We start from the raw sequence: 21,560 nt of genomic DNA, 5'->3' as shown, positions 1-21,560 counted from the left end.
GAGGTCACGGCCCGGCCCGGCCCGGCCCGGCGGCCCCGGGCGGCAGCGGCGGCAGCATGGCCGAGCCCCAGCCCCAGCCCCGGGGGGCGCAGGGCGAGCCGGCGGGGGCGCCGCCGCGGGTGGGCGCGTGGGTGCCGGTGCTGGTGGAGCAGATGGTGAACGACACGCTGGTGGTGACGCTGAGCTGCGGCGAGCGGCGCTTCACCGGCGTGCTGCTGGACTGCTCCAAGAGGTACGGCGCGGGCACCGGGGGCACGGGGGCCGCGGGGCCGGGGCGGTGGGGCCGCGGTGCCCCCGCGCCCTTTGTTCGCCCCGGCGGGACAAAGCGGCGGGGCCGGACTGGCGGGGGGGACCGGACTGGGGGGGGCGAGGACCGGGGGGACCGGCCCGGGGCGCACGGGGGGGGCGGTGGTGCCCCCGGGCCGGTGGGGCCGGACCGGCCGCGGCCCCGCACGTGGCGCCGTGAGCGTGTCCCGGAGAGGGGCCGGACCCGCCGGTCCTGCGCGGCCGCAGCGCCCGGGCCAGCACTGCCCTCCCCGGCCTCCCCCCGAGCCCGGAGCCCGCCGGCAGAGCCCCGGGGCCAGGCCGGTTCCTGCGGGTCCCGCAGTGCCCCCTGGTTCCCGCTGGGCTATGGCCGCAGCAGCAGCCCCGGCCCCGGCCCTGGTCGTGCCGGGCACAGCCCGAGGTCCCGGGAACCCCAGAGGGGCTTTCTCTCTAAACAGGGCACCCACAGGCTGCGGAGCTGCGGGACGGGGACCCGCGTTGGATCACCCCAGCCCCGTCCCTCGTGTGTGTGTGTCCCCCAAGCCCTGGCTCTGAGGTGTTGTTTCCCCTCCGGAGCAGGCCCGGCTGTCCGAGGCTGTGGCCGGGGTGTTGCTGGACTGTGGTGGTGCTCTGAAGAGCACGTTTGGTGTCTGTGTGCTCAGGAAGGGATGTGTCAGGCCGGCACTGCGTGGGAGCACAGCAGCCTCACCTCCCCGATTCTTCCTGGGAGATGTGTGGGGCAGGACTTCTGAGCTTCGTTTTTATCGTTTATTTAGTTTCACGTGGCTATCTTGGAAAATTGGAGCACTATTTTCAAAAGTATTCAGGCACCTATGGCTGCCGGGAGTCCATAAACCAGCCTGGAGTCTGGTCCCAGCCTGAGCCTTTGGCATCCCTCCAGCACCTCAAACCAGCTACTTCTGTCTTCTCACATTCACATCCTCTGCAGTGACACCTTTTTTACCTGTATTTTTTCACCCTAACCTTTCTCCATTATTATTTTGCTTCTTTCTTCCCCTCTCTGCCCCCAGTGGATCCAAGAAACAGCCAGACCAGTGTTTTTCACAGGCTTTAAGGCGCCTCTGGAGCCTCGTGCTGCCCCACCCCTGCCCTGGTCTGTGCTGTGGGAGAGTGACCAGTGGCCAGCTGAGCTCTGGGGCTGTGGCCCAGGTCTGGATCTCATTCTGCTGCCGTCCCCTGGGGCCACATCCTGCCCGTGGGGGTCCCGAGTGCTGCCTGGCCTGTGGTGGCTGTGACGTGTGGTGGCCAGCACGTGGGTGAGAGCCACAGCTTCTGCTTCTGGCAGTGAGCAAGAGGGGAGTGAGAGTGTGGTTGTGGCAGGTGCCTGGCTCCTGGTGAACCCCAGAGACCTGTGGTGAGCACAGGCAGCAGGCTGAAAGCACCCCCAAGATTTGAGGTGTGGAGGGGAGGAGATGTCTTGCTCAATGTACAGCAGAGCACATGAGGTGGTCTGGCAGTGGTTGGAAGGTGAAGGTCAGGATGTGTCCCAAAGGCAGAAGGAATTTATCAACTTGGTGCTGAACTTGGAGTGCCCCAAAGAGAGATGTGGCAGGGATGTGTCCCTTCCTGCTGTGCCTGGCTGATGGAGCCATGTCCTGCCAGCCCCTCCATGTGTGGGGTCACTGGTGCTCTGCCTGTACCCCCCGGGCAGTGGGACAGGACTGGAAGGAGAGAAGCCACCACAGCAGATTGTTTTATCTGCTGAGAAAGAGAATACCCTAAAAGATAGGGAAAGCCTGTGTGGTGGCTCTTCAGCTTTCTTTTGTGGTTTAAAGTGGTTTTAGTGAATCTGTTTTACTTAGTTGTGGCTGCCCTATCCCTGGATGTGTTCAAGGTCAGCTTGGATGGGGCTTGGAGCAACGTGGTTTAGTGGAAGGTGTCCCTGCCCATGGCAGGGGAGTTGGAACTGGATGAGCTTTAAGGTCCCTCCCAACACAAACTGTTTTGTGATTCCATTATTATTTCTCCTAAGATGTAGCGAGTGCCATGGGCTGAGGAGGCCACCCTGAGCACCCAGGGGATCCCTGTCTGTCCAGGTCCTGCCAAATGACTCTATTATTTTAGCCACAAAAGGCAGGCACAACTTTGAACCCCAAACCACCTGCCTGGGTTTGGGGGTCTCAGCCTGCAGTCGGTTGTGTGGGCAGCAGAACTGCCTGCACCCTGCCTACACCCTGCCTTCTCCCCTGTGCCTTTAGGAACGGGGGGGCTGGGGTGTAGGGAACAGTCATACCTGACTTTCCAACTGCTGGGGAATTATTTGCAGAAAAAAGTGGCCGTGTCCTTCCTGCGGGTGTCCCTTCCTGCCACAGCCTGGGTGGTGCAGCAGCACCAGGGCCTGCCCGGTGACTGGCAGTTATTTGCTTCTAATAAATTGGCTGTGCTCAAAATGAGCTCCATAGTGTCCACGCTTGAGCGGAGATTTAAATGCATTTTGACTGCAGTTACACTGTTTTTGATAACAAGACTTGGCAGTTTTTTTGCAGCTGAACTTACAATTAGTTGTTTTTTAATTATGCACGGGCATAAATCTGAGGACTGAATCTCCTGTTCCAAGCAGAGGCTGGGTTGAGGTAACTGAGTCCATTTGGCTGCAGCTGCCCCAGAAAGGGGGATTACAAGCAGAGTGAAATCCCATCACACAGTATTTCCTGCTGCTTTAATCACAGTATCACAAACTGGTTTGGGTTGGGAGGGACTTCAAAGCCCATCCAGTCCCACCCCCTGCCATGGGCAGGGACACCTTCCACCATCCCAGGTTGCTCCAAGCTCCGTCCAGCCTGGCCTTGAACACCTGCAGAGCCAAGTGTGTCAGATGGAGCATTCCTTATTCTGCAGTGAGTGGAAAGACACCGGCATGAAATCCTCTTACAAGGAGCTCTGCCTGCGTGGAAGGCAGCTTTGGGCTGGGGGGGGGGACAGCACCAGGGGCTGCAGGCATGGGCAGCTGGATCAGCTCTCCAGGGGTAGGACTTAACCACCTGTAGCTGGCCTTCCCAGGGCCAAAGCAGCACAAGGAGCTTGGTCTGTCAATGCTTCCCCATCCGTAGTGTGTAGGCTAGAGGGACAGAGAAACCCCTCTAGAGTGTGTAGTGTGGGTGGATAGGGAAACCCCTCCAGAGTGTGTGGGGTGGAGGGATAGAAAAAGCCGAAGCAGCCTTGGGCTGTGGCAGGGGTTCAGTCATGCTGAACGGGTGCTGCTGGCACCTGGCAATATGGTGACAAGATAAGAGGTACCAGTGCACAGCCTCTCTGCAGCTGTTTTCCTTCCCCCTGTGCCCAGGATGTTAGGCTGGGACAGACAGTGTCTCAAAGGGAGGCATGCGAGATGTCAGAGCTTGTCTTACCTCTGCCTGGACCTGGCATGGAAGGTGTGGAAAAAGTACGATTCCTCAGCACAACTGTTCTCTTGGCCTTTGGAGACACTTCCAGTACAGGAGTGGTTCTTCAGTGCCATGTGCCTCAGTGGGGTTTGCAGAGCTTGTCTGTCCCCATCTGGCCATGACCCTCCTGACAGAGCCACTACCTGGCCACATGGAAGGTGCTGGCACTGAAAATTTATCTTAAGCTGCTTTGTTGTCCAGCATGGCAATTTGTATAATCCCTCGGGCAAGGCAGGTCATGTCTTCTCTCAGAGCACTGGCACTGCTGTATAGACTCATGGAATCATGGAATGGTTTGGGTCAGAAGGAATCTTTAAGGGGTCATCCAGTTCCAAACCGCTGCCATGGGCAGGGACACCTTCCACTAGCCCAGGTTGCTCCAAGCCCCATCTAACCTGGCCTTGAACACTTCCAGGGATTGGGCAGCCACAGCTTCTCTGGGCAACCTGTGCCAGGGCCTCACCACCCTCACAGGGAAGGATTCCTTCCCAATCTCCCATCTAACCCTGCCCTCTGTCAGTGTGAAATTATCATGCCTTGTCCTATTCCCAGCAGGCCCTACTGAGAAGTTTGTCCCCATCTTTCTTACAGGCCTCCCTGCTGAACTGGTGCCCTGGCACAGGGTGACAATTGGGGCAGGCAGTGCCCGGGGCCTGTGGGGTGTGCTCCCTGGCATGGAGGCCATGTCCAACCCAGCAGGGTTACAGGGTGCTGATAGGTTAATCTTACAGGGGTAAACCACCCCGTGAGTTACCCTTTGGGTGCTCCACTTGTGCTGAGTGAGGAGCTCTGTGCCAGGCTGGATCCTGGGGCAGGATGTGGATTCAGTGACCTGCCCACTCAGAGGCAGGCTGTGGGAAGGGACAGGGGCCGGGCTGGCCTGCAGGAGCTTGCAGGAGGGGGAGTGAGCTTGTGTCCACATAAGAAGCAGTGGTGTGGTGTGACCAACTCACACAACCTCACTGCATAAAATAACCATAAGTTGTAGCCATCATTGCATTTAGAAATGGTCTCACTTTGAATTGTTTTATGAACAGTGCCGACATCTCTCTCTGGCTGTGCAAACTGTACTGGCTTTCTGGGTTGTCGTTTGAAGACACCTACGTTCTCAGTTGTCTTGTTTAAAAAAGCCTCTTAAAACAAAAGTATTTTGTTCCAAATTATGTGATTTCAACAGCTTAATCCTTTCCCAGTTAAACTAAACTGTCATTTAACAGCATGTTCTTGCATTCTTTCAGTAATGGGAAAGGACTCTCCAGACTCCTCTCCATTGGTGAACACACGGCAGTGGCTTTGTGCTGCTCTTGGTGAGGAGTGTGGGATTCAGTGGATGCCTTCAGCTCCTCTTCAGTGCCCTTCTGCTAACGCTTGGCAAAGTGCCCCCTCTCTGTAACACCACCAAGAAACTTGCCCCTTCCTTCCTGGGGGTTGGAAAGAAAGCAATAGCTGGCAAGGAAGGGAATGGGAGTGTAGCATCTTAGACTGATGTTTGGTCTTTACCTGCTCTCCATCCCTTTGCATCTCCTTCGTTACTCCCCAGTACAGAATTTTGTTGTTACTTAAAAAGCCCCCACACTTCAGTGACTGTGTGTTTTCTGCAGAAGTGTGTCTGGAAAGCCAAGACAGCAAGTGCTGCCTGGTCAGAGTTGATGTTTAAGGGCAGATATCTGTCCCAGTGCTGTGTTAGTGCAATATTTCTAATGTCAGGCCAAGGGCATAAATTCATAAATTCTGGAGACATGAATTGCTGTTGCAAGTTTCAGCATTTCAGAGGATCTGCTTTTGTCAATATCTAGGCAAGATGTTGTATCCAGACTTCGCTGGTCTGTAATGAGACTTGGCCTTGAATGACAGAACACCATCATTGTTAATCTTGCTGTTCTGAAGCAGTAGTTGATTCCTTATTTGAGGAAATATAATTGTATGTGGAGAGACTGCGGGAGAGGAGCAGAGCCGTGTCCTCATGGACCTGTGGCTTGAAAGTGCAAATTATGCACCCAAGTCAAGGTGTTCAGGTTTGGAATGAGAAGCTGGAAAATCAGCCGAGCAGGTACAGTGTGAAGAACTGCAGTTTCATAGCTCCCTGAAGGCTAATCCTATCACAGCCCTCCTTGGCCTTACCAGCATGCTGATGCAATAAACTGCTTTGCAGGATAAAACCTACAACTTCTTAGAGCAAAACTTTGTGCTAAGAGTTCATGGAGAAAGAGGTTTTGATCTCTGTAGCTTTCCTGGCAGAAGAGTAAGACACCTTGCCGATATTTTGCACTGCTGTTATTTTTTTTCAGTGGCAGAATTGGTTGCCTGGTCTTAAAAGTCAAGGGAGAATGTTGTGTTCTTGTGTGCTGGTTTAAAGGTAAACCAGCAGGGGAAAATGAACTCAACCCAAAAGAGAGATTATAAGTCAGAATAACAATTTAATAAAATAATACAATAAGTACGATTATACAGACAAACAATTGGTTTTAACCCACAAAACCCAAATGTATAACCCAGCATCCTGGGGCATGAACAGAGTTCATGCAGTTTGTTGGGCCCTCTGAGTCCAAAGTAAAGGGAGAGGGGAAAAAACCTGTTGGTGAGAGTGCTGTTGCAGTCTGGTCAAAAGTGGTGATTGCAGTCTGGTTGAGGGTGGTGGTTGCAGTCTGGTTGAAGCGTGGTGATCTGCAGTCTTCCTCTGGATCCCACGAGTGGTTAAAAAAGTTCCAAGACTCCAAGATTATATATTCTCCAGTTCAGGCAGGAATGGCCAGTACTTTCCTCAGGGCGGGGAGTTTCACAAAGGGTGTGAGGAACAGGGAGGCACCCTCCTATCTCGCAGGCCTCTTAACACCTAGTTTACAGCCTGAGGAGTCAGGTTGATCTGGGCAGAGGGTGTAAATAGTCTATTGAAAAGTTTCTGGGAAATGTCATGGAAGGCTATAGAATACACAGTTTTGGGTTACACCCATGCAGTCATGAACTGGTCCCAGCTGTCCTAACTAGGACATCTTGGTATTGAAGTTGTTGGGAGGGTTGGGGCTTGGGGGTTTCCACTTTTCAAATCTCCTGACTGTTTCTTTTCCTCCTTGCCTTTGTCACCCCATTTTAGGTCTGGATTGTTCTGCCTCCCATCCTCCTTCCCGAAGCACGAGGACCCTCCCGCTGGCACCTGCGCTAATGGCACTGCCGACGGCGGGGATGGTGCACAGGGTGAGCCGGAGGCACTGCCTGCTGCCGAAAAGCCTCCCAAGGGGAACGGTGAGGAGCAGGTGCCCCCGCTGCTGCCGCCCCCCCCACCAGGCCTGCCCCCCTACCCACCATACTTTGAGGGAGCCCCCTTCCCCCGGCCCCTCTGGCTGCGCCACACCTACAACCAATGGGTCCCGCAGCCGCCACCACGGACTATAAAGAGAACGAGGAGGCGTCTGTCGAGGAACAGAGACCCAGGGAGGCTCATCATGAGCACCATCAGGCTGCGGCCCAGGCAGGTGCTCTGTGAGAAGTGCAAGAACACCCTGAACCCCGAGGACGCGGCGCCGCGGCAGAACACCAAAACCAGGAGGAAGCTGAGCATTCAGGACAAGGAGCAGAAAAAGCACAGCGACTCCGACTACGTGGAGAAAAGGAACAAAAGAGAGAAGAGGGAGGATGACAAGTTTTCTGGGGAGGTACATCGAACACCAGTTATAAAAATATCCTACAGTACCCCACAAGGGAAAGGTGAAGTGGTAAAAATCCCTTCCCGGGTCCATGGCTCGGTCAAACCGTTCTGTCCAGAGCGAGTATTGCAGAACGGAGCGGGGGACCAAGAGGAGACCAGGGACTCTGAACGGTGTCGAGAAACCAAATGTTTAATGGACAAGTCAGCAGGCAGCCAGCTTGCTTCCATTCCAAAACTGAAGCTCACACGGCCAGTGCATTCCAGTGTGGATGTCCCACCCCCAAAGATACGGCTGAAGCCCCATCGCATGAACGATGGTCAGAGTGTTTCAATTTATAAGGCAGAACTGATTGATGAAATGAATGTCCTTCAGAACAGCAGGGAGTCCAATCCCGGAGCATTTTACAATGATGAATCCACTGACAGAGGTTTGGCTGAGATATCTTCAGGGAGTTCAGGTGAAGATGATGACTTTAAAAGGTTTCCCCAGGCTAAAGATGGACATGATAACTTGGCTTTCCTCATGAATTATCGCAAAAGAAAAGCAGATTCTTCTAGTTTATCAGTGTGTAGCAATGACAGTCTAGACGAATCCAAGTCTTCTAGTTCAGAAGTGACATCACCAGAACTGTGTGACTTTTTGCCTGGTGATGATGCGTCCGTCTCTTCATCTTCAAAAGATGAGCGTAAAATTGTGCCGCCACTGACAGTCAGACTGCACACCCAGAGTGTGTCTAAATGTGTCACGGAAGATGGAAGGACTGTTTCAGTGGGGGATATTGTCTGGGGTAAAATTCATGGGTTTCCATGGTGGCCAGCACGCGTTCTTGACATAAACCTCAGCCAGAAGGAAAACGGGGAACCCTCGTGGCGAGAAGCTAAAGTGTCATGGTTTGGTTCTCCAACGACTTCGTTCTTATCTGTTTCAAAACTGTCTCCTTTCTCGGAATTTTTCAAACTGAGATTTAATCGCAAGAAGAAAGGGATGTACCGGAAAGCGATCACGGAAGCTGCAAAGGCAGTCGAGCACCTGACTCCAGAAATAAGAGATCTCTTAACACAGTTTGAGACATAACTTTGCCTCCAGTTTCAGGTGAGTGCTTGCTGGACTAATGCTTTCCATCAATGCTTCCCTTCCTTAAGCTTTTTAAATGTTTTGTTTGAATTTGTTTCTCCATAAAGTCTGAGGTTTACAACTGAGAAACTTAAACATCTGGCTGTTGGTGGTGGTAATTTCAGAGATGGTGAGAAGCTTGAACTCCAGACTTTTGGAGGGACCATGGGAGTTGGAGCCCCTGTTCCCAGAGGGAAGTGCAGGGCAGCTGATCCCATGAGGAAGCAGCACTGCCTGTTCAAAGAGCTGATGAACCTGTAGCTCTGTATCAGCACTGTTTACAGCTGAGACTGAGATGTGTGGAGTATTGAGGGTGCTTCATTTGCCTGGAGGATTTACAGTTCCTACCTAGGCTTTCAGTTTCTTTGGAACACCTTTTGGTTCAAAGAACTAAAACTTCTATTGGGATTGAGATGACGTTTATCATATGTAGGTGCTGGTGCCCAGCAGTTACCTGGAACAGTTCAGGGCCCCTGAGGGCCCTTTTCTCCCCCTGCTCTGACCCTTCTGGTTTGGATTTCTTATGATGACCCTTTATGACTCTTCAAAATGATTGTGCCAAAAACTTTCTTTAACTGGGGAGCAGTACTTCAATATCTCTCACAGCACTTATGTTTGGCTTGTGCCTAAATTGTCAGTGTGTTGCTGGGGAATGGCCTGGATCAAATTAAATTCCTTTGGGCTTCACCTGCAACCTCTTTGTGTGAGGTCATTAGATGGGAGTGGAAGCATGGGAGTTGATTGTTTGTATTGGAGGAGGATGGGTCTCCCTTTCTCATCAAACAATCAAAGCTCTGCACAGAATGAAAATTTACTACCTAAAAATACAGGATGTGGTGTGATTGGGAATAGAAATACCATCTGTCATTCCAGTTGATGTTAGACAAGGGGAAAAACCAGAACTAATCGTTAGGAAGAGCCTTGTTGGCAAAGGCTGTGGTTTATGCAGCATGGTTTCTTATGTTGTCCCCTGAACTCTCTGCTCTGTTCCATGCTAGAAGGACTCTCTGTGTTTAAGCCAGTGCTGCTCCTGTAGACTCTGCTCTTTATCTAAGCCTTCGTAGTGTGGTGGGACTGGGATGGTCAGTGCTCGTGTAATCCTGTTGGGAAAACAAAATTTTTTTTTTTACCCTCTGTCATGGGACTTCACCCCTTGCTCGAGTGTGATGAATGACTTAACTTTGCTTGGGTTATGACTCCATCTCAGCAAGCCTGGCTGGAGTAAATAATCAGAGCATGGCATATTTATTCTGTGTGCTTGGGGTGTGTGGACAACTGGACACTGGAGCTGGTAAAAGCATATAACTGCAGCAGCAGCATTTAAGCTTCATCCTGCCCCTTCAGCTGCTGCTTAACTCTGGCTTTCTTATATCAGGAGTGTTTGGATTGGACCCAAATTCCTGTTAGCTTGATCAGGAGTATAAATAAACCTGCTGCCCAGAATACACTGTCCTCGCCAGTGGAAGAGTCCTGGCCAATCCATGGCTCCTCTGGACAGTGCTCTGGTTAAAGGAGCAGCAAACTTCATCCTTCTCTGAGCTGTCTTCATTGCCTGTGTGAGCAGTGTGGGACAACTGTAGTGAATGTCACCATTCCCGTCAGCTATCCTTGTCCTTGTGTGCTCTGGGTGGGCTGGCCTGGCACAGCTGGAGAAGAAGGGACAGGGTGAGGGGATGGATGATGGATGTCCAGACATCCCTTTCAACCCTAACAGTTCTGTGATGAAGCACCTAATGCTTCAGATCAGACATTGGCCATGCCAGTCAGTCTGCAGGGAGTAGGAAAGTGTTGTGTCCAAGAGGAGTTCCAAGTCCAGACCTGGAAGTCAGAATGGGAGGATGCTTGCCCGGCCACATCAGCCTGTGAAAAGTGCTGGCTATTGGTACCAGTAGTACCAGTGCCGATGTGGTGGGTACGGTAGGACCTGGCCAGGAGATGCAGAGGGACAGACTGCAGGGCAAGGCCTCAGGAAGGAGAAGCACCCTTACTCCAGAGGCCAGAGTTATTGGAGACACGATGGGATCTGAGGTACAGAGCAGGTCTGTAAACTGGGGGAAAGAAGAGCATGTTGAGAATTACAAGAAGATGGTGGGATGGCCTGGATTAGACCAGACCTTTCCTTCCCTCTGTGCTCTGCAGCCAAACTTCCTCATGTGTATATGAGTATATACATATATCATATATCACCATTTTGCTGGCCTCCTTCAGCTGGCTTTCCACAGGTGATTTCCTGCCTTACATGTGTCTGAGGTGAGCTGCCAACACAATCTGCCTAGCTGGAGACAATATGACAGTTGAATAAAGAACTTCAGTTGCTCAAAACTAGAAAAGCAGAACCAAGCAACTTCCCATGTTCCATGTGTCATGATTACGTAGATTCCCCATCAGACCAGCATGTCTGGTGTTTTGGTACATCACTTATAAAACTTCTCATTTCAGAGAATTGCCTGTTCCTAATTCTCTCTATTCAGGAGGATTGAATTTTATTGCTTTCCTTGATTTTCCCTAAGGTAGAACTGAAATGTTTCTTTCAGGTGCTCATTGATTGTTCTTTCCTGAAGGTTGATTTGATAGAGACCTTAAATCTCATCTCGTTCCAACCCCCTGCCATGGACAGGGACACCTTCCACTATCCCAGGTTGCTCCAAGCCCCATCCAAGCTAGCCTTGAACGCTTCCAGGGATGGAGCAACCACAGCTTCTCTGGGCAACCTGGTAATATTGCATGGGACCACTATAAAATCCATCGTGCTGGGATTCACCAGCAGCGGCACAAGGGCTTGTTGTCATCAGAACAAGAGTCCAGGAGGTGCCCTCAGCATGGACACTGCTCATGCTAATTCTGGGCACAGCAGAAGTTTGTGACCGGTGACACTTTCTGTTGAGAAACTTTGTCTTCTGGCACATGATCTGTTCTGCAGAGGGTAATTACTGGAAAAAATGTACAAATAATGCAGGTCATTTGTGGATGCATTTAAAACTGGAACAATTGGATTTATTCTTTTTTAAACTGGGTTGAAGGAGCTGGTAGGATCACTTCTTGTTACTACTTTGTCCTTAGGCTTTTTTTGCAAAGAGAGTACTAGTCAGGTAATGACAGGGTTTCAATGAAGTAAAACAAGTTTCTGGAAAAACAAGAGGCAGAGAGCAGCCTGTAGAACTCAGACTTGTAAGACACTCTTGGTTTAGAGTAGTGCCAGGGGAGACATGTCTGCTCAGCATGTCCTTGTGCCGCTCTGTAGCTTCCCTGTGACATCAGGGAGCCATCACAAGGCACGAGGACAGCAGTTGCCGCTGGCCCAGAGTGATGGATGTTCGCCTTTCTGTTAGGGAAAGCCCATCCAAGGGCCATGACAGGGGAGCAAGGACCCTTGGGTAGGTGTCACAAATGTTTTGTTGGAGGCTGCAGCCATAGCTCCAGCTTTGCCACAGGCTTGGGCGCAGGACAGAAGCAGACCCGTGTTTCCAAAGGCCACCCTCTCCCTACTCCAGGAACACATCATGTGGGGCTGGGCTCTTCCAGGAGCGTGTGTTGCTCCAACCCCCTGTGTGGGGAGAGTGTTCCTGCAGGGACAGTCCCTTGGCAAGTTCAGCAGGTCCTGCTGTGCCACAGGGTCTCCTGCTCTGTGGCTCTTCATGACAGATCCCCATTCCTACCACAGCCCTTCCATGCAGTAAAACCTCTTGTAAAAACTGCTTTAATGTACATCTCTGCACGAAATAAGTTTACAGGATGTATATTCCTTTGCTTTTTCTGTCTGGAAACTCCTTTATTCTTCCTCTCTTTTCTCTCCCCCTCCCCCCTGCCCCCAAGCTGTGGCTGTGGAACCATCAAACTTGCAAATGCTGAAGGTTTTAATTTTACTGCCATGAGCTTAATAGACCCTCAGTGTCAGTACATCGAGCCATCCATCACACTGCTACTGTGTGCAGCAAAATCAGAGCTGCTGCACGCTCACTATCTATAGTAACCACTAATATAAAACCTGGCACGTCATGTTGTGACTTCACCTTCAAAGACATTCAGGGCTCTGCGTGTCCATGCAGCCAGGGCTGCTGCCAGCACTTGTGAAGCAGCATAAATCATTCCTCTTTTACCTCTTCTCTTCTGTTCTACCAGTGGCACAAAAAGGTTGTATCTCTTGATATAAAGTGGTGGTGGTGATTGCTGTGTGTTTTTTTTAACACACCTGCCTAGTCACGTGAAATATTTCAGTGCAGAAGATGAATGTTTGAGATTTTTCTTGGCCTGCTTTCTGGATGCTTCAGTCCACCAGGCATCCAACTTAATTACTGCTTCTCAGTCTTCCTGCAAACATCTTAGAGTCAGCGTCTCTGCACACTAATACAAGGTGGGAGAACAAGTCCAAAATAGACTGTGCTGCATTTTTGTGTGCCCTGCACTGATGGCTGGAGCTGTGTTAGGTGACATCCCACTGATCTTCCTGTTCCCAAAAGCACATTGTACCCACGGACTGCATTTGGAGACACCTAGATCCACGCTGCTGCTCCCCATCCTGCCACCCATGGCCCCTCTCTCTCCAGTCTCTGCTCCCAGGCGTGTTTTCTGGAAATGCCACCAGGCCATACATTGTGCTATTTCTAACTGCACCCATGCTGTGCCGATGCCAAGGAATGGGATCGGCTTACGGGAGCTGTAACTTCAGCTGCTGGGGGAGATTGTATCCACCAAGGGCTTAGCAACTCCCTTGGGAGCAGAGCAAGCTGCTCCAGGGGCTAAGGGTCTCTGAGTCCCAGCTGGAGCTCTCAGCCTCTGCTGGTCGTGCTGGCCAAGCGTGCCCACGGTGGGCAGAGTGGGTGGGTGTCACCAGCCCACAGTGCACTCAGTGCCTGTGAGGTCCAGGCAGGATTGGGGGCTGTGCCAGGGTTTTGGGGCAATGGGTGGGAGAGATGTCTGGACAAAGAACACGGAAACTGGTTTCTTTGAAAACTTTTTCAAGTTATGTAAAACCAGAATTTCTGTATGTTTTCCTGAATTGCATTTATTTACTCACCTCAAGTGGAGGTGTCTGAAACTGTGGCTACAATTCCCGTTTTCCCAGCGAACACAGAGAGCAGCAGGGTGGGAGTTGCGGCTGAAGGGCAGCCCGGGATGGGCAGCGCTGGTCCCCAGAGAGGTGAAGCACCCCTGAGGGAATCCTCTGGTCTCCCAGGCAGGGCTCAGAGCTTGTCCTGCCTCTCCAGTTTGTACAGTACTGAGCACCTCCAAGGTGCATGTATGGAAAGGCTCCTTTGGGCCAAGAAGGAATAGGGGATTTTGGGAAACTTGGCAGTGGCTCTGTGTAGGGAAGGGTTCATGTGCTCTGCAGGTGAGGAACCAACTGGATCTTCGCACAGTAGCTGTGCATTGCTAATGGTAACACAATGGGGTGACACGATTCATAGAATCCCAGAATGGTTTGGGTTGGAAGGGACCTTAAAGACTATCCCATTCCATCTCCCTGCCAGGGGCAGGGATACCTTCCGCTAGACCAGGTGCTCCGAGCCCTGTCTAACCTGGCCTTGAACATTTGAATATTTCTCATTTTCATGTTCAGATGTCCAAGGTAGAACTTCGATCCCAAAAATTGCTGTGAATGTTCTTAAACGTTGAAAAACTTATGAGCTGCTGTTCTTCAGCCCTGACGTGTTCTGTTTTGTCCATAAGTCCCCATTGGTGGTGCTGGGATCAAGGTGAACAGGAGCGTGTGGACTGAGTGACAAACCCTGACTCCTTACTGTAAAAGACTTAAGGAGCAGCTTGCCTGTACCCTGCAGACTAGATGAGGATGAGCTGGGGCCTGGTTTAGTTTATTTAAATCTGTTTGCTGCAGTTGTTTTGCACTGTGTGTGTACCTGTATGGAACACGTGGGCTCTGCATTAGCCAGATAACGAACTCTGCGCATCCTGAGATTACGTACGGCTCAAATAGGCTTCCCGTGACCAGCAGTGAGGACACAGATGGGCCTTAATACCTTGATTTCTGGAGGGCTTGTGCTCTTCACATCTTCAGATCTCCAGCTCTTCAGTCAGCTGCAGAGTGCTCTCACTTCTCTTGGTGCTTTTTCTGCCAGATCAGGAGCAGCATGGGACCTGCCACGCACACAGGTGACAATGTCCCTCTGGTGTGTGAGGGCTGTGGCTGTGTCTCCTGCCTGCCCTGAGGTGCCCATGGGCAGCAGAAGTGCTCCCATCCCAGCGGATGCAGCGTGAGGTGAAGGTCCACGAGTGGCTCCTCTGCCCATGCAGGTGAATGTGACTCACCTCACCTTAGAGAGGGTCCCCAGTGGTCCCACAACCCCCGTCGCTGCCCCACGTCAGCCGTGTCATCGCCTGGTCATGACATGCGTGTCTCTGGAAGGGAGGAGCTGGGCACGTTTTAATGAAGGCTCTTCTCATTAAGCTGATGAATTTCTGAAGGAGCGAGTGCCTTCACTGACATACTAGTTCCTGTTTCATCTGTTTTAGGTCTGTTAGTGCAGGATCAGCCAGCCTGGGTTTCTTTATAAAGCACATTTCCTGTGTGCTCTCTGCAGCTTAAGGAATGAATTGTAGCAAATTACTAGTTTGACTTCGCTTGTGAGTGATGACTTGCTCTGTTTTGATTCAAGCCAATAACTTTAGCCATTTTTTCATGCAGAAAGCAGCCCTTTCCCAAAGCAGAAACTCTCAACCACGATGCAGGATTTGTAGAAGGGATACTCAGATGATGGAGTTTGAGAACTCCAGTGTGGGAGAGCATAGCTGCCAGCCTGCTCAAGTCAGCTGGCTTCTGGTGCCTTGAGAGTTGGAGACTGTTCCAAAATGCCATTCAGTGGGCCAGAGATGGGTATCCCAGCTGCCATCCAGTAACCCCCACCCACCCTCTCCCTCCTCCCACCAGAGGAAGGCATGGGAAGAAAGGACTTTCTCAGTCTGCTCCCAGCAGCAGCCACTCTGTCCTTCCCCCAAGGGGAGATGGTTGGAGGAAGACTGATTTGATGATGCTCATTTACAGCCTGCTGTTAACTGCTTTATGATTAGAAAATATTCCTCAAAATATGCTTCTTGGGCACACTTGGGGTGCAGCAACCTATAAATTGTCTTCTGCACTCCACTGCTGCTGTTAAATCTGGATTTGTGAATGGCTTTATTTGATCCAAAACTTCATTTTTTAATTATGAACAGGCACTTGGCTTCAGGAGAGTTGCCTTGGCTCTCCTTTGGACACAACTTAGCACCCGGGCTGTCATGAGTCAGCCTGTATCGTGTTCATTACTCACATGTGGACTGAGGCAGCAGCGATGCCTGGAATGTGGGGCTTCAGCTGCTGCTCCATCTTGGAAAGTTTTTTTAAACAGAAATCTTTGAAGTCTCTCAGGGTCGAAGCGAGAGCATACGAGGGACTGTCGCTGTGCTGCTGCTCTTAGATGCATTGAAAACTCCTGGGTCTGCTCTGCTTGCACAGACGCCTGAGCTCTCTCTCTGTGTGGAGGGTGGCCTCTGTCCCCCACCCAGCCTAGCTGTGGAGCTCTGCTGGGGACAGACACCCACCCACCTGCAGGCACAGGGTGCTGGGGCTCTGGCGTTCCAAGCCACAGAGCACACAGCTGTTCTAAAGCAGCTGGCTATATTGCTGGTAGCAACAACTTTTTGCTCCCAGAGGAGAGAGTCCCCAATATTTGCCCCAGGTGTCCCTAATCTTTCTCCCCCAGGTAGTTCCCTGAGCAGCTGTGGTTTGGCCCCAGCCCTTTCCCCATGGAGGGGCAGTGTCTGCCCTGGCACAGGCAAGTCCCCTTCCCTGGGACTTGCTTGGCATCCTGCTTCTGGTGTGATGCTTCCTTCCCCCAAGTGAGAAATTCCTAAGAATCCAACCTGCTTGAGGACTTGCTTAGCCAGGAAATGCACTTTTTCCTGTTTAGACCAGATCGTCTCACTCTGTAATCTGTCTCAAAAGGGTCAGTGCTCTCAAAGCCATTTGAGGGATATTGTTCCAGGTCAATGGGCCTCATGGAAGGCTTTGGTAGGTGTACTGTGATAAACCTGCAAGTGAGTTTGTTGTGTGCTCTTGAAAGTTTCTCTGTTCCTCAGAAGGCAAACGAATAGATTCTCCTTCATGATTAAGTATGGATTTATACTCTGTCGACTGTAGGTAGTAGAGCCCTGGGGTGAGACCCTCCAGTTTCTCAGGGGTGATTCTGCTAAATACTGAAGGACTGTATGAAACCTGACTGCAGCCCTTCTCTGCAATACAGCTTTTGGGACAGATGTTCCTGGTGTATTGAATCAGCTCTTTGCATTCTCCATTGTGTGGGCACTGCTGAGGATCATTCTGGATGCTGAGTCTGGGTGAATCAGTGTCCCTTTGGTTCCCCTGCCCACAGGAGCACTGCTGCTGCTGTGTCAGCAGCATTGGGGATGTGATCCTCTTCCTGTGTTTGGTGTTCTTAGTTCATTGTGCTCTGTAAGTCACAAACCTCAGCTGGTGGGGGGTTTGAAGGTTTTTGATCTGTTCCTTCATAGCATTAATGCTGTGTGTCAGGAACACAGATCCGAGCTGGTGTCTCCTGTGGTTCCTACTGGGCTGGAGTTGATGTGGTTGATGTGACACAGACTTGTGTTGGGGCTGGTCAGACTCTTGGGCTGCTCAAGCTGCTGTGATGCAGCTCATTGCTGAAGTGGAGATCTCCGTGCCGTTCTCTCTCGGTGATTCTGTATCACCGAGTTGTTCCACGTGTCTTCTGGTTTCTTCACTTGATCTTGAAGGCAAATGGATCCTCCCCTCGAGCTTTTCCAATGCTTCCACATCATAACCTGGCTTACAGGGCCAGTGCAAGTCCCTCCTGCATGCAGGGGTACAGGTGAGGACTTCTCTCTTCCTTAGTTTTTGCCAGGCACATCCCCCTCTCCAGGGCATGCACCTTTCCCAGGTCACCAGCCCTTGGCCCCAGTGGCTGCTCCCTGGTGCAGGGCCAGTGACAGCAGAGGGACACTGGCTGTCCGAGGGCTCCACGGTGCCATGTGCTCCATTCTGTGGGAAGAGGGGAAAGGGGGACTGTGGAGAAGTGAGGTGTCTTTACCCCCAGGACAGAATGAGGTGACGTGGCTGCTCTGGCTTCCATGAGCACGTTGCTGGGGCACCACGGCAGCGGCTGATGGCTCGAGCAGTTGCAGGTACTTAGGAAACCTTCTGTATGGCTGCTCTCAAGGGGAGAATAATCCTATTTTGTAGATTGTGTTTGGAAACTGGAGGCAGATGTTCCTCACGTGGTGCGCTCCGTAGGGACTCGTGGTGGATTAACCTACAGTAACCCACCTGAACGGGGACTTAAGAGTCCTTAAGCCACACTGAAGATTTATTATCGTCACTGAAGTTCATATCATGTCGGTCTTCGGGAAAATTCCCGCTCTTACTTTGTGCTTGTTAACCTGACAAGCTTCTTCCCAAGCTGCAGCCACTGATGGTTCTGCTCGCTGGGCCAGCTGGAAGCAGGAGAATTCCTGGCTATATTTAGAGGGAAGCCAGAGCGTGTGTCAGTCCATCACAGTAACCTCTCCCTCTCTCCCTTTCTTCAAGGTAACAGAAGACGAGCACAGCTGTTCTCCTAGAGGGTCACCGAGTCTGTAACACCCTGACATGCTCCCCAGGAGAACCTGGAGGCTGCCGGGAGGCAGGAGGACAAGGTTCCTGGTCAGAGTGCTCTGCGTTTCATCCGGGACAGGTGACAGGCACCGGGACGTGGAGTTGGGAGGCTCTTCTGGTGTGAGGCTGGCAGGAAAGGCTTAAGGATATCTTACCCTAGAATGAGAATTTGACCAGTCAGACAACAATGAACTAGGAGAACAGCAAAAGCCACACCTCGGAATGTATTTATTACTTAAAATTAGCTATTCTTGATAAAATCCCCCAAATTATTGCTGCTGCTTATTTTACTTACAGATTTCACACACTTGTTAATTTTAAAGCTACCAAACTTCTATTCAATACTGTACTCTGAGAAATGTAATTGGGTCAGGACATGCAATAGAATGAAATCATTGTAGTGTCTTAAGTACAACGGACTCACTTTGTGTCTATTAAACCTTGGAAGATGTGCAACACACAAGGATGTGGCTGTCATTGTATGTGTTAAAGCTTTTTTGTGTCATTTGCTGCAGAGTGGAGGGAGTCAGTGGTTTCAGGTATGTGAACAAGCAGTGCTGGTGACTTGGGATGGCTCTGGGTCCTACCTTGGTACTTTCCAAAGTCACCTGGAACAGCAGCACAGCCTGGGCCTGCCCGTGCTGGGTGCGTAGGGTGGGTCTGGGCTAATGGCTCCAGCCAGAGAGGGAATCCCTGATCTGAACTGACTCGTGTGCTCACACCCAGTCAGCAAGTGTGATTTAAGGCCCGTTGGACGCTTGTTGGATAGAAGGATCTTCCTCCTTACACGTGACCAGAGGTGACTTGCAGTCTCTAATCCAGCAAACAGCTTTTGTGACAAATTTGGAGTGGACAGTTCACAGATGAAGTGACCTATGCCCAGCGTTCTGGAACTGTATTGGTTAAGTTTTTGGGTTTGTGTTAGTCTAGCTTTTCCTTGGATTCCCTCAGTCCAGAAACATTAATTTGTGGTAAGCCATTGCTTCTGATGCTGGAGAAAACAGTTCAGAGTGTCCCTGCTCAGTGAAATGTTATCTGGCTGTTGAAGATTGCCTTGGAGCTGCAGGATCTCTGCACAGATCCTGCTTCCTGTCTGCTGGACCTGCTGCAGCAAACACAGGATTGAACTCTCACTGAGTTAGAGCGAGCGGGTCGGAAATCACACAGGCTCGTGTTTTCCTGGTTCGTGCTGCTTCACATTGTGGTCTTTGAATGTCAGCAAGAGAGGTCAGAGCTTCCCTTTTCAGCAATAAAGTGTCACAAGAAGAGCTCAGCTCCAAAACTGTTCTGCTGACTCCCAGTCCAGCACACAGTGAGTCAAATCTGCATCCCTTAGAACAGCAGGAAGGCTGTGGTGTAAAACATGGAATGCTGAACCAGGACAGCTGTTTCCCCAGGCCCGTTTTGGCCACCTCTGCAAACAAATCAATGAGCTTCCTGTTTTCCAAAAATAAGTGCAAGAAGGACAGCAGTATATAGTGAGGGACCCGTTCCTGCACCTTGTGTGAAGCCTTTGTGCAGCGGGTGTTTACCCAGGCGCCCGCTGGGCCCATCCCAGGCTGGCAGAGGTGCCCCTGTGCTGGGAGTGCTCCTGCTCTGAGAGGAACAGCTCTGCCTTTCTTAGGCCCAGTCTGTCTGGCCTCAGGGGCTCTTTGTGAGTTTTTTTTTTCTAGCATCTTCTCGAGCTAGGCCTGGGCTGAGCTGACGGCTGTGAGGTGGTTTTTGTGTTTTCTGCTCACACAGTTCTGCATTGTACAGAATCCCTGCCCCGAAGTGCTGCCAAGCATTTGGCTGTAGCATTACAGTAGTGAGCTGCAGGGAGGTACAAGCAGCCTTCTGTTCACTTAAAAAATTTTTTAAAAAGGCAAAGCAAAAATAACCAAGCCCCCACTCCCCCCTGCTCCCAGGAAAAGCACGTGTCTGCTCCCGTCTCTGGTGAAGGGCTGCTCCTGCCCACGCACCGAAAGGCTGCTCCTTGCTCCGAGGCTGAAGGAGATGCCAAGCACAATAGGTGAGTGTTGGCCACATTCCTGAGCAGGCAGCCTGTGGCATTCATGAGCAGGCAGGAGCATCCTTCAGACTAGGTGTTCAGTCTCTGCTGGGTGAGGGGGAACTGCAGTACCTCACACACAGGCCCAGGGACTTTCTCTAGGCTTGGGACATGAGATGGGTTAAGAAGGTTTGCTCAGGACTGGTGTTCATCCTCTAACACTGGAGTGGTCCTCAGGATGGAGCTGTTTAAGGGGATGTCCAGTTTTTCCCCACGGTGGTTTGTCTCTGCAGTAAAGCCCCGGGTGCACACCAGCCCTGCCAGATGTGTAATGGCACAGTGAGACCTGCTGGCCTTGGCCTCTGCCCTGCTCAGCACTGGCAGCTCATGCTCTCCCAGCAGTGGTTCTGCTCCTCAGGGCTGATGGAAGAGTGAGTACCTGTATTCCTGAGGGAAGCTCTCCCCTGCTGTGTCCGGGCACAGCTCCTGCTATCCTTACACCTGGGTGTGTGACATTCCTGACATTGCTGGGCCCTGTGGAAAGCAAACAATGAGCTGTTACTGCCCTAGACTCTGCTGCTGCAGAGGTGAGTGGAAATGTCAGTGTTGTTCAGGGGAAAATGTCAGTGATAGGACTCCTGGGCCCTGTGTCAGCAGGCAGGAGTGTCCAAGAGCTGGTTTGCTGCCCTTTGTGCCAGGGGCTGGGCAAGGACCCTCCTCCAGAGAGCACTGGAAGGTTGGTGTGTCAGGACTCTTGTTTTCCCTGTGCTCCTTGTGATGCCAGGTGGTGTGTCTGTCTGTCCCAACACCAGCTTGAAGAAGAAGCAGACGAGTGACATTTCAGCACTGCAGGTGAGTCACTGGATTTTTGCCACTTTACTAAGAATTGCCACAGAGAGTTCCAGTAAAAATGTGGTAACAGGAAAATGGGGCTTGAGAGGCAGGTGAGTGGATGGGACACAGGTCCTGCTCAAAAGCAGCAGCTCGGTGCCAGAGGTGGGTTAAACCCCAGCCTTACACAGCACCAAACCACAGACCAGCTGCAGGTCTGCATGGCAGCTGCCCCACTGCTCCTTGGTGAAAAGATGACTCTTGGGGTTTGGCAAGGCTTAAAGCAAAGATCTAGCAAATTGCTTCTTTGCCTTGGCCATTATGCAGATAAATGAAAATAATTTCTCAGCAAATGCAAAAGAATAAACCAAGAACACAGTGATGGTTCATTTCTTAACTGGTTTAAAAAAGCTAATGTGGAATGTTCTAAATGTCACTTTTAATAATGTGAGGTTGGAGTGGCTTAATTCAGTCTTTTATTCTGTCAGAGGAAAAGCTGCATTGGGTTAAAAACATAAATGTAACATTCAGGAATAGTGAGGGGTCTTCGGTGTTCTCTGTGAACATCGAGTGTTGTTCACAGACTCCTCTATGCTGTGAAATTTCATTTTTTGTTCCCTTCTTAAGGTTTCCCTCCTTATACTTTTAAAACTTGTGCAGGATTTCAGGAACCAGTTCAGTTCTTGTCACAC

The 21,560-nt window shown here is 51.2% G+C and overlaps 1 protein-coding gene across 1 annotated transcript; it reads left to right on the top strand.

The window, feature by feature from the left end:
• Nucleotides 1-24: 24 nt before the first annotated feature.
• PWWP2B (PWWP domain containing 2B) lies at nucleotides 25-18,510 on the top strand. The gene is made up of 3 exons (XM_064663457.1): nucleotides 25-232; nucleotides 6,760-8,404; nucleotides 17,982-18,510. Exons 1-2 carry the CDS (start codon nucleotides 57-59, stop codon nucleotides 8,384-8,386), a joined length of 1,803 nt encoding a protein of 600 aa, XP_064519527.1. The 5' UTR covers nucleotides 25-56; the 3' UTR covers nucleotides 8,387-8,404; nucleotides 17,982-18,510.
• Nucleotides 18,511-21,560: the final 3,050 nt, after the last annotated feature.

This window comes from Pseudopipra pipra, chromosome 8 (assembly GCF_036250125.1).
Source record: "Pseudopipra pipra isolate bDixPip1 chromosome 8, bDixPip1.hap1, whole genome shotgun sequence".
Classification (NCBI taxonomy): Eukaryota; Metazoa; Chordata; class Aves; order Passeriformes; family Pipridae; genus Pseudopipra; species Pseudopipra pipra.
This window is presented reverse-complemented; position numbering and strand designations above follow the sequence as displayed.

Bases quoted from the DNA above. Each gene is read 5' to 3' on its own strand.
- PWWP2B (XM_064663457.1), top strand. From the start codon at position 57: ATGGCCGAGCCCCAGCCCCAGCCCCGGGGGGCGCAGGGCGAGCCGGCG. The intron at 233-6,759 runs GTACGGCGCGGG...ACCCCATTTTAG, and splicing joins CTGCTGGACTGCTCCAAGAG to GTCTGGATTGTTCTGCCTCC.